We start from the raw sequence: 11,166 nt of genomic DNA on the forward strand, positions 1-11,166 counted from the left end.
TACGAGTATGTGTTATTTTTGTGTAATTAAAAACTGAAAGGCACCTTAAAGGCACCTTAAAGCCCAGAGAAAAGCAGCAATCAGGTCTAAGGAAGGAAAACAGAAAGAAAGCCATAGTGGAACTCAGGCCAAATCAGACTGGTACAGGTTTTCTGCTTTCCCCCAAACCCCTGCAAACACAGCAAGGAGATTTGCATATTTAAAGAAAAAGGGCTGAAGTAAAAAGAAAGAAGTACACAGGATGAATTTCTCACACTATTCAACTCTATATTCAAATCCCAGAGAGCTAGAACGCTCCACCACCTCAGGGTAGAAAGCCAAATATTAACCTTTTCTCCCAAATAAACCACCAAGAGGGAAAAATAATTTAGATCTGACCAGTAAACTAAGTTGTGGTTTTTCTCTTGTTTCTTCTGTGTTTGGTTGGATTTTAATATAACTGGAGTGAATCACCAGGTGGAATTTTAGATGAGGAAGATAATTTTGGGAATGGCAAACAAAAAAGCAGCACATAGGATTTTGAAAAACATGAATATTTTCCCCATGAACACATGCCTCTGATCTACAAGAATGTGTAATAACACAGTGTTACAACATAAGATCTGTCTTGCTTGATATTTAAAAATCAAAACAGACATATTTTTATAGCTTTACTCTAGGATCCACCCTTCCAAGCCACAAATATCCTTGCAACGTCTTACATTCACTTTTACCTCTTCCAAAACTTAAATTCTTTTAGGCACCTAAGATCATGAATCAAAAGTTAGCCAAAGCACTCTGAGGGCGAAGATGGCACCAGGAACAGAGATAACGCATAGCTCATCTATTTTCCAACAGAAGAAAGTATGGAAAGAAGAAAACCAAAGTAAATAAATCCAAACTATGGGAATGTAGCTGAGTAAGCGAGAGTATCCCAAAAACCCAGTCCACGCAAGACTGGCAACCTACAAGTCTGAGACCATGACCTACTTTAATTCCCACACTGGGAAAGTCCAGAATTGTATCAACAAGCCACACAATTCTATAGGATGTGGTTTGTTTCCCCTTTCCTTACCTCCCAGGTTGCAATGCTCTGGGTTTATTGATATTTCTTTGTTTGTGGTTTCCACATTGCATGCAGTTTTTTGGCCAGACTTTGCTCCATCTAGTGGAAATACAAAGAAAGGATGGTCCAAAAGGGAGGTGCCCATAAGCCAGACCTCAACCTGTCTGTTTTTTGCCACCAAGCAGACAGGTCACAAAGACCAACTGTCACTGCTCCCTGTCACTCAGTGGCTGCTCTTGGTGTCTGTGCAGTTATGGTGGGATGGGTGCCCACAACTGGGGTTATAGGACAAAGAATGAACCCACATCACAGCATCACCTGGATCCTGATGGTCCCTCAAGCGTTAATCCAACAACCTAAGGCAGAAAGCAAGAGATACTCTCAGGAGAATGGATGGCCAGGCATTCTAAAGGCATTCGGAATTGCTAATCCAAAGCTATCTGAGATACCCACAGTATGCATCAAGTGTTGCCAACTAGTGTCCCAAGCCCACAGACAAGCTGTGTCTTGGGGGCTTGAAAGAGAAGGCTTCTCCTGAGGTCATACAGTCACCCTGAGGTCCCGTACAGTCAGCATGTAGAGACCCTGACAACACCTAATGGCTTCTGCAGACTGAGTGTGTAACAACAAACCAGTGTTCATGGGGCCAGAAATGAGAGCAGAACCAATACTTGGAACGGGGGAAAGAAAAAGTTCTAACAACACGACTCCGTTCAGACTGGTTATAGAACCATGGTGGACACTGAGAATAGAAAGTAAGTGGCCATCAGACTATCACTGGGGTGAAAACAAACATGTTCTTAAAATGAAACCACAAGGGTAAACCAAAGCAAGAGGAAAGAGAGTTTAAGGCTGGGTGAATACGGGAGGCTCACCTGCTTACTGAACCACAAACTAAAAAGAACATTTTTCCCCCAAACTGTATGATGTTCTGACTGGTGACATGTTAGCAAATCTGATAGTCAAGATTCAGGATATTAAAGCTTTCAACTGCCCCACCTAAAATTTGTTGCCAAGGTTATTTCATACACTTCACAAAGCTATGTTCTCTCTTCATAGGAACGCTGACCTCAAACCTGTGATCATGAGCACGAGCTGATACGGGGATGGCAGGTACCACAACACCAGCGCTGACATTTTGGACCAGACTCTGTTGCGGGGGGCGATCCTTTGTTATGGGAGGTTTAGCAGGATCCCTGGCTTTCACTCACTAGATGCCAGCAGCACTCCCAAGCTGTGACACCAAAAAGGTTTCCAGACACTGACAAATGTCCTCCGGAAGGGGCAGAATTATCCCTTATTGAGAACTACTACTCTAAACATACGGGTTCACCATGAACATTCCCTATAGGGGCAAAACTAAACTCAGATACAGAACAGAATCAAAGAAGTCACTTTCAAACTCCCCAAATCTCAGCTTCTGAACTAAACTTGAGAGCTGATACTAATTTACCAACAACCAAATGCACCCTGAGGACCAAAAATAATAATAGCAGTGAAAATCATTATTGATACTGATATATTATGTCCACTTCACAGCAAACATAAGGTATGTACTATTACTGGTCCCATTTTATAGGTGAACACACTGAGGCACAGAGAAGTTAAAGAACTAGCTCAAGGACAGTAAGAGGAAGAGTCAGGTTTGGATCTCAGGTGGTTTGCTCCCAGGGCCTAGGGCCTCACCACTGTGTTAAACTATATACCTCATTATTCCCACACCGGAAAGCCATTAGATCTGCACTATTAAGCAGTCAGTAGCCACATGTAGCTATTTAATTTAAATTACTTAAAATTAAACATCATACCAGACTTGGAAAACAGTCTGGCAGTTCCTCAAAAGGTTACACATATAGTTACAATATGACCCAGCAATTCCAGTGTTAGGTATAAGCCCCAGAGAAATGAAAACTTAGGTCTAGAATCTTCTGATCCGTAGTCAGACGCGTTATCCATTGTGCCACTGGCCCCCTCTGAAAACTTAGGTCTATACACACACACACACACACACACACACACACACACACACACACACACACGTACATTCAAAACAGCTTTATTCAAAGCAGCCCACAAGTGGAAACAGCCCAACTGTCCATCAGTTGATGAATGGATAAATTAAATGTGGCTCATTCGTACAGCTTAATATTAATTGGCTATAAAAAGGAATGAAATACTGATACATGCAATGACATATTGACATATCAACACGGGCGAATCTTGAAAACACGATGCTAAGTGAAAGAAGCCAATCACAAAGGACCACATGGTGTGTGATTCCATTTATAAGGAATGTCCAGAAAAGGCAAATCCATAGAGACAGAAAATAGATTAGTGGTTGCCAGGGGCTGTGGGAGGTAGGGATGGAATGGAGAGGGACTGCTAATGGCTTATGGGGCTTCTTTTTGGGGTAATGAAAATGTTCTAAAATTAGATAGTACACGGTCACACAATTCTGTGACTTACTAAGAAGCCTTTAAAAGGGCAAATCTAGGGGCATGCTAAGTATGTCTCAACACAGTTGTTATAAAAAACTAAACGTCATTAAAAATTCAGTTGCTCATTATCCTAGTCACATTCCAAGTACTCAACAGTCACATGTGGCTAAGTGGCTACCAAAATGGGCAGTGCAGCTATAGATCATTTCTACCATCACACAGAGTTCTTCTACTGGACTGCACTGCTTGGATGAATGGATAAAAGGCCTCCTTACCACACAACCACAGTCTACCTTTCAAGTGTCACCCTCCTCTACACACCCACACAGGAAGCTTCCACCACAGACAACGTGCCACCTCCAAACACACTGTCCATTTTCACCTTTCCACGCTGGAATAGACTTTTTTTTCCCCTTCCTGGTCTATGCAGATCCCATTTATCTTTATCAACCGTTATGGCCTGGTCCAAATGCCTCTTCTGTGAAGATTTTCCTAAATCCCATCTTCCCCTGTCAGGAGCGGAACCAACTGCTCCCCCAGTCCTTTGTTTGCACATCCTTTAGGGCACTGATGGCTCCGGGTTACAAATCATTGTGTGCCGTGATGTCTTTCCCAAAAGATCACCAGCTTCTTGAGGAATGCTATTCAGTTACTCCTCCGAGGCTTATGGGGGAGGGGGAAGGGGGGGGAGAGGCGGGCTACTTGCCTAACAGCCTGCTCCAGAGAAGACATTTCAATAAATGTTTGCTGAATTCTACTGAAAGAACTTACAGAAATTCAAGGTGTTGATCTGAGACAAATGGTCACTTTGGTATATAAAACAGACCAAGAGAATGAGGGAAAGAGAAATAGGGTCCGGACGTTCCATCTCCCACTATTCTCCAAGAAGAAATGATGGTGATCACACTGAAATGCTGTTTTTAAGAAAGAAAGTGAACTAAGCCTTCTGAACTGAAAACTGGGGCCAAGTTGGTAAGTAAGGGGAAAGGGCACAGGGTATACTACGGAGAGGTGAGATAAGAAAACAAAATCAGGAATTAGGACCCCCATCCAACTTAAAGTTTTAAACATGACAGAGGAAAGGTAAGGACTGTGTCTCGAGAAATTTGTGCCCAGACCATTAGCTGGGTGGCTTTACAGAAAAAGACAGTTCTACTAAAACTTTATTTTAAATAATAGTCAGATTGTTCTAGCTGAACCTAACCAACAACAGAAGGAAAGGAACTCTATGTATCTCAATCATTTTTTAACTAGAAGAGACAAAGGCCAAGGCTTTACTGACCACTGCTTTTTTACTCGGTATGGGTTTAAGGAATGACATCTGAGTCACAGTAACCTATAGGAGAGTTAAGTTCAAGTTCCCAATCTCAGAAGCGAGCTAGGCTGTTAACTTTCGTGGGCCCGGATGGCAAAAAAATGACAATTCCAGTGGCGAGCTGGTAACAGGGAAAGTAAGCTGCCTTAATGCCGTATATTTCTGATATTAGGTACATAAAAAAAAAAAAAGATTGTATTTGATAGTGGCATTTCAAGAGGAAAATAATGCAATAAGATATGCACACCATGTTCAATACAGAATGAGTACAGCGAGTCCTCCTTGATTCAGAGTTAGCTGGAAGCCACTTGCTGAAATAAGGACAGTGAGTACCTGTATGTCCTATCCCAAAATGGTCTCTGATTTTTTTTAACTGATTTTTACAAGCCAAAAATCAACAAAAACCTCAAAACAAAAACCAAATTGACTAAACGGTGCTGGATTCAGAGTTAATAATTATATAGCAACTTCCATTCCAAAGGTTAAAATTCAAAACACAAATCTCACTATAGATATCTAGAACTCATGGACAGAAAGAGAGAAGGGTTCGAGGTGGGGATGGGAGTACTGGGTGCGGGGAGGGTCAGGAAGAGGGAGCCTCCTCATTACAAAAAAACTCTTTTCTCCGCAGAAACTGTGTCAGTGCTAGATCCACCCAAATGGAACAAAGTACAAAAGGCACCCTGTCCCCAAAATAAGTACTGGAAGTGGCAGAGAAATGATAAGAAAGTGGCCTGTGATCGATAAACTGCAATTCAGGGGTGCTATTGAAGTTCTCCTCCCCCATCTTCTCCCCAACGCCCAGGCTTCTGTGACCTGATGGGAACCTCCACTTTCCATCCTCTGCCAATGAAGTGGATCCGGTTCCTCCCGTCAACTCAGAGGCCCACCACTGCTCTTCCATCCGGATGAAGCATCCACAGGCCTAGGGCACCCACCTACTAAGGCTCCAAAGTTCTTAAACAAACCCTCTAGCAATGTTATTTACTGGAGATTGAAGAATGACCTTTCTTTACTTACAGAAATAGACGCAAAGGCAAAGCAACGGTTTGTTGTATATTTTGTCAACTTCTATACTTCTTAACTTTACCAGTCCTAAGGGTTCTAATGTTTCCAATAAACAAAGAAAATCTCTCTCCTGCCAGTTTATGATTTCAACTAGGACAAGGAAGAACCCCAACAAACCCTAAAATGGAAGGGTCCCAGTGCTAGAAAAGGGAATATACTGGGCCAGAAAAGGAGCTCTATTCCTTTCACATGTTATTTCAAATATATATAAATAGATTCTAGGGGGCAAACAGAGGACACTTCAACAGGTAACTGAATAACAAATTGTGGTACGGCCATACAGTGGAATATCATTCAGCTACAAAAAGGATTAAAGTACTGGTACATGTTACAATGTGTAACATGTAATCATATAACATGACGGAACCTTGAAAACATGTTAAAGGAAAGCAGACACAAAATATCACAAATTATAGGATTCCATTTATATGCAATACCCTGAATGGGTAAATCCACAGAGACAGCACTGGAGGTTGCCAGGAGCTGAGGGAAAAGGGAAACCAGGAGGAACTGCTTAATGGGTAGGTGGTTTTCTTTTCAAGTGTTGAAAATGTTTTGGAACTAGATGAAGTAGTTGCACAACATTGTGAATGCACTAAACACCACTGAATTGTTCACTTTAAAATGGTAAAATGGGTTTAGATGGCTTATGTTATGTGAATTTCATCTCATTTTAAAAACTATACTGGAGCACGCAGGTGGCTCAGTCTGTTAAAACTGACTCTTGATTTCGACTCAGGTCATGATCTTGTGGCTGTAAGTTCAAGCCCCACATTGGGCTCTGGCCTGTGTGCTTGGAATTCTCTCTCCCCCTCTCTGCCCCTATCCCACTCATGCTCACTCTCTCTCTCTCTCTCTCTCTCTCTCAAATAAACTTTAAAAATTAATAAAAAATAAAATAAAGGATACTCATGGGCAAACCAAGATGTATATGTAAAAAGGAAGCCCATAAACTCCTAGGGAAAAGATAGTATTTTTGCTGGCACTCGGCTTCTACTCTTGATCAAAACGCAAAGTTCAAGTGCTAAGCTGTATAGACTCTGCCATCATGCCATGTGTGAAAGTGAGTGTGTGTCTATTCCCTTCTAAAAAGACACGGAACAGAAGAGAAAGTGAAGAAAATAGAATGGTAAAGCCTTGCCAAATGCAAAGGAAGGAGGGGTGATTCCCCCTACTCCACCCCACCCAACTTGGCACCAGCAGTAACACTCCCATTAGGGTTTCGAAATGCCAGCCGGAGCTGGAATCAGCACAAGCGAGCTTCCCTGCCTGGATAAAAAGCAAGCCACCTAGCAAGAAAAGCTGGGGTGCTCCATTTGCTGCCCATATTGGCATCAGCACCACCCTTTGCTCAAAAGCCCTGAACTGGCCTAGATCAGCATCAGTGGCTGGCTCTCCCATACCAGCCAGGCTAATAGCAAGAGCTTGTTATAACTCAAGTGTGTCCTCCTCCTGAAGGGTCCTGATCTACTTCATCCCACAGATCTTCGAAGAATCCGGCCTCCAACCCCTTGCCTCCAACACATTAAAAATGGGGCCAAGATACACTCACAACTTTTCCCTGTCCAGTATGAAATAAATATCCTCCTCCTTCAGAGGCCAGCTCAATAACCCACTTACCACTACCCGCACACACGTACACACTGCATTACTGCCTCGAAAGACCGGCTCCACGAGGGGGCACGAACGCGCCCCCCCACGCCTCAGCTTGGCACCACTAACCAGTCTCGGTCACCCCAGTCCATCTGACCTAACAGCTCTCGCAAAGGTCCCTCACTCACTGGGCACCATGCCTGTGCCACCTCCCTGACACCAAAACAGGTGTCCCTCAACTAAACACCGACGCCCCCTTAGATCCTGTCCACTCCAGGCATGGGAGCCACTCTCGAGACCCCTCAACTCTTGGCGACAACACTCTTTCAGCCCCCTCCAGCCAGGCAGCGACGCCGTCTTCAGCCCCCTCCAGCCAGGCCTCGACGACCCCCAGGTCCCCAGGCTGGCCCAGACGCCCCCTCCCCCTTACCTGCGGGGGTTCAGCCCTGGCTGACAGGGGGCTGGGCAGCGCCTGGAGGAGCAGGAGCGCCATGCCACCCAGGAGCCTTCTCCTCTCCATCCCCCTCCTGCTCCTGCTCCTCCGCCACGGCGCCGCCACCTCCCTCCTCCTCCTCCTCCCTCTCCTCCTCTTCCCTCTTCTTCCTTCTTCCCTTCTTTTCCTGTTTCACTCTCCCCTCCCGCTTCCGGCTCTGCTCCACCCCGCCCCAGACCAAACACCCTCCCACACACTGGGCAGGCTCTCCAGTTCCAGCGGTTCATGGATCCTTGCCCTTCGTCCATTGACCAAAACAGCTGTCGATCAAGTAGAAATCCCGCCCCTTCGCCCCCCAATGGAGACGGAAGACCTGAGGGATCCAGCCAATGAAAAGTAAGAGGAAGCCGGGCCATCTTGAGTGCTGCACGGCCGTGTAAATGCGTCCCACGCCACAGAGAGTGGCGGAAGTAGCTCCGATCCGGGGGCGGGCCCTCTAGTATGAGCATTGAAAAGTCTAATTCCGATGCAGCCATTTTAAGCGTGGCGGAAGTACTAGATTTATACACTATTGCAAAGGGAGAGAAGGGATATGGTAATTCTGAAGAGTATTGGAAAAGATCTGAAGAGTATTGGAAAAGAAGTTGTGATGCTCCTAAAGAAGAAAACAACTGCAATCTAGACATCTTTTGACGTCTTTTGTTTTGAAGCACTGCCCTAGTACCTTGTCTCAAATTGCCCAGGGGTATATTAGGTCAATTTGAATTCTCTTTGAAACAATAACTTTACCTGAAGCAGTGTTGGGTCATCCCAAGTTCCAGGGACAAAATTCTGTGGACTCTACCTCAGAAATCTCTCTGAAATCCACTCCCATTGTTTCCATCCCTGTTCTCATCTTCTAGCTAAATATATAGTCCAAACTACTCAATATGGTTCTCTCTTGTGTCCTGATTCCTGCCTACTTCTTTTTACCTCATCTTCTGCCGCTACATTTTCCCACACATTCCACTTACACCAAACTCTTAAGAGATCCCCCCAGTGTGGTGTGCTACAGTACACTTAACTTCATTTACACATTGAACATACAGTTCTGTTTGTAAACTTCTAGTTCCCATCCCCCCCTCCCCCCCCCACCCCCACCTTCTTCCTCTGGATTACCGTAACACTAACACACACTGTATCTGATTGTAGTAAGTACCTGGCTGACCCCTGGCACTAAATTGGCAACTTTGTTATGGCACACCAGGTGTTACTCTTTCTTTCTTTTTTTTTTAAGATATCCCTACAACGTCTTGTACAAGGCCCAGCCGTGAGTCCAACAATGTTGGCAAAATAAATGAACAAGTGAAGACCCATGCCAGAGAAGCCAGATTCCAGTAGCTGCCAATTTCCTCTCAAAGTCCTGCCAAAGCATTTTGCAGCCTGGCCTAGTCTAGCCCATAGCAGAGCCCATAGGGAGTTTGTTCTTGGCTTAAATGGTGGCAAAGTGGGAAATAAGAGTGAAGAGATGGGTTCTGCCTCTATCTTGATCCTGCTTTCCTAAGTGTTACAAAAGATGACAAGTTTTTTTGTGCCAATCTCAAATGTCTTAGAAATTCATCCATCCCACAAGCTCCCTAAGGGAGAAATAAAGATAAAGCATCAGGCAAAGCTGAAGTATTTTCACAGCACAGGGTCTCAGTCCTGGCCTCAAGGTTTGAGAAGTCCTCCTATATAAAAGCCAGGTATCATCTTTAGGATGCTAATTTCAATTTAGCAAACACAGGAGGTTTCTGTCCTAACTTCCCTTTCTTTCTTTACCTGAAAGCTTAAACTAAGCCGCTGCATGGGAGAAACACTAAACCCTGCCCAGTCTGGATTAACACTTTCCACACGAAGGCGTTTGAGTCACCCTAGCCACCTCGCTTCCCACATCCCACAGATGCCAACTCAAAGGGAAGCAAAGGTGCAGTCTGAGGGAGCACTTTTTAAAGTGCCTTTAAACTGTAGCCACTACAAACTTCAAACTTTTCCAAAAGAGCGATTGTCTATAAAGGGAGGAGGAATGCCAGGAAGTTTAAGGAGCTGGGAGGGAAAGGAGAAGGTTGTTGATTCTTGAAAAAACATCAGTGGGGAACTGCTTCCAAACTCTGGCTAGCTCTGGTAATGGTCTTCCTATTTGCCTTTGGAAATGGGCAAAGTGGAGGCCAGATCTCCTATCCTAAGGAAGCTGGCTCAGACACACAGACTTTTCTGCTCGGAAATCAACTAAAGTCAAATTGCACATGTTATGGAATGGATGAACTTTGAAAATATTATGCTAAATGAAAAGTAGTCAGACACAGAAGGCCATAAACTGTGTGACTTCATTTATAAGAAAAGTCCAGGATAGGCCAATCTATAAAGGCAGAAAGTAGATGAGGGGTTCAAGGGAGTGGCAGATGATGGGAATCCAGAGACTGCCAGGTGGTACAGAGTTTCTTCTGGGAGTAAAAAACATCTGAAATTAGTGATGATGATTACAACTCTGTGGATATACTAAAAACCACAGAATTGCACACTTTAAAAGGATGAGTTTATGTTACATGAGTTCTGTTTTAATTGCTTTAAGTTTATTTATTTTGAAAGAGACAGAGTGTGAGCAGGGGAGGGACAGAGGACAGTCCCAAGCAGGTTCCCAACACTGAACCCACAAAACTGGAAGATCATGAACTGAGCTGAAAACAAGTCAGACCCTTAACCGACTAAGCCACCCAGGCACCCCTGAAATTTTTTTAATGTTTATGTATTTTGAGAGAGAGAGATTGCACCCACAAGGGAAAGACAGGGGGAAAGAGAATCCCAAGCAGGCTCCACGCTGCCAGCACAGAGCTGGACACAGTGCTCGAACCCAAGACCATGAGATCATGACATGAGACAAAATCAAGAGTCGGATAATTTGACTGAGCCACCCACGCTCCCCTGTTATGTCTTTTTCAGAGAAATGTGTGTTCATGTCTTCTGCCTATTTTTTCAAAAAACTATTTTTATTTAAATAATCTCTACACCCAACGTGAGGTTTGAACTCACAACCCCAAGATCAAGAGTCTCATGCTTTTCCAACTGAGCCAGCCAGGTACCCTTTGCTGCCCATTTTTTAATTGGATTATTTGTTTTTGTGTGTGTGTGTGTGTGTGTGTGTGTGTGTGTGTTGAGTTGTATAAGTTCTTTATGCATTTTGGATAATAACCCTTTATCAGCTATGTCATTTGCAAATATCTTCTCCCATTCAGTAGCTTGTCTTTTAGTTTTGTTG

General features: G+C 44.0%; 1 protein-coding gene and 1 non-coding gene across 2 annotated transcripts in view; both read right to left on the reverse strand.

The window, feature by feature from the left end:
• Positions 1-8,025, reverse strand: part of WBP1L (WW domain binding protein 1 like) — a 61,458-nt gene extending 53,433 nt beyond the window's left edge. Inside the window, exon 1 of the mRNA XM_039243967.1 lies at positions 7,890-8,025. Within this exon, the coding sequence (XP_039099898.1) occupies positions 7,890-7,979 (90 nt within the window). The 5' untranslated portion in view covers positions 7,980-8,025. The remainder of the gene's footprint in view (positions 1-7,889) is intronic.
• Positions 8,026-10,915: 2,890 nt separating this feature from the next.
• Positions 10,916-10,988, reverse strand: TRNAK-CUU. The gene has a single exon. It is a non-coding gene; the product is annotated as a tRNA-Lys (tRNA).
• Between the last annotated feature and the right edge of the window lie 178 nt (positions 10,989-11,166).

The sequence above is a fragment of the Hyaena hyaena genome, unplaced genomic scaffold (assembly GCF_003009895.1).
Source record: "Hyaena hyaena isolate Hyena2069 unplaced genomic scaffold, ASM300989v1 scaffold_233, whole genome shotgun sequence".
NCBI lineage: Eukaryota > Metazoa > Chordata > Mammalia > Carnivora > Hyaenidae > Hyaena > Hyaena hyaena.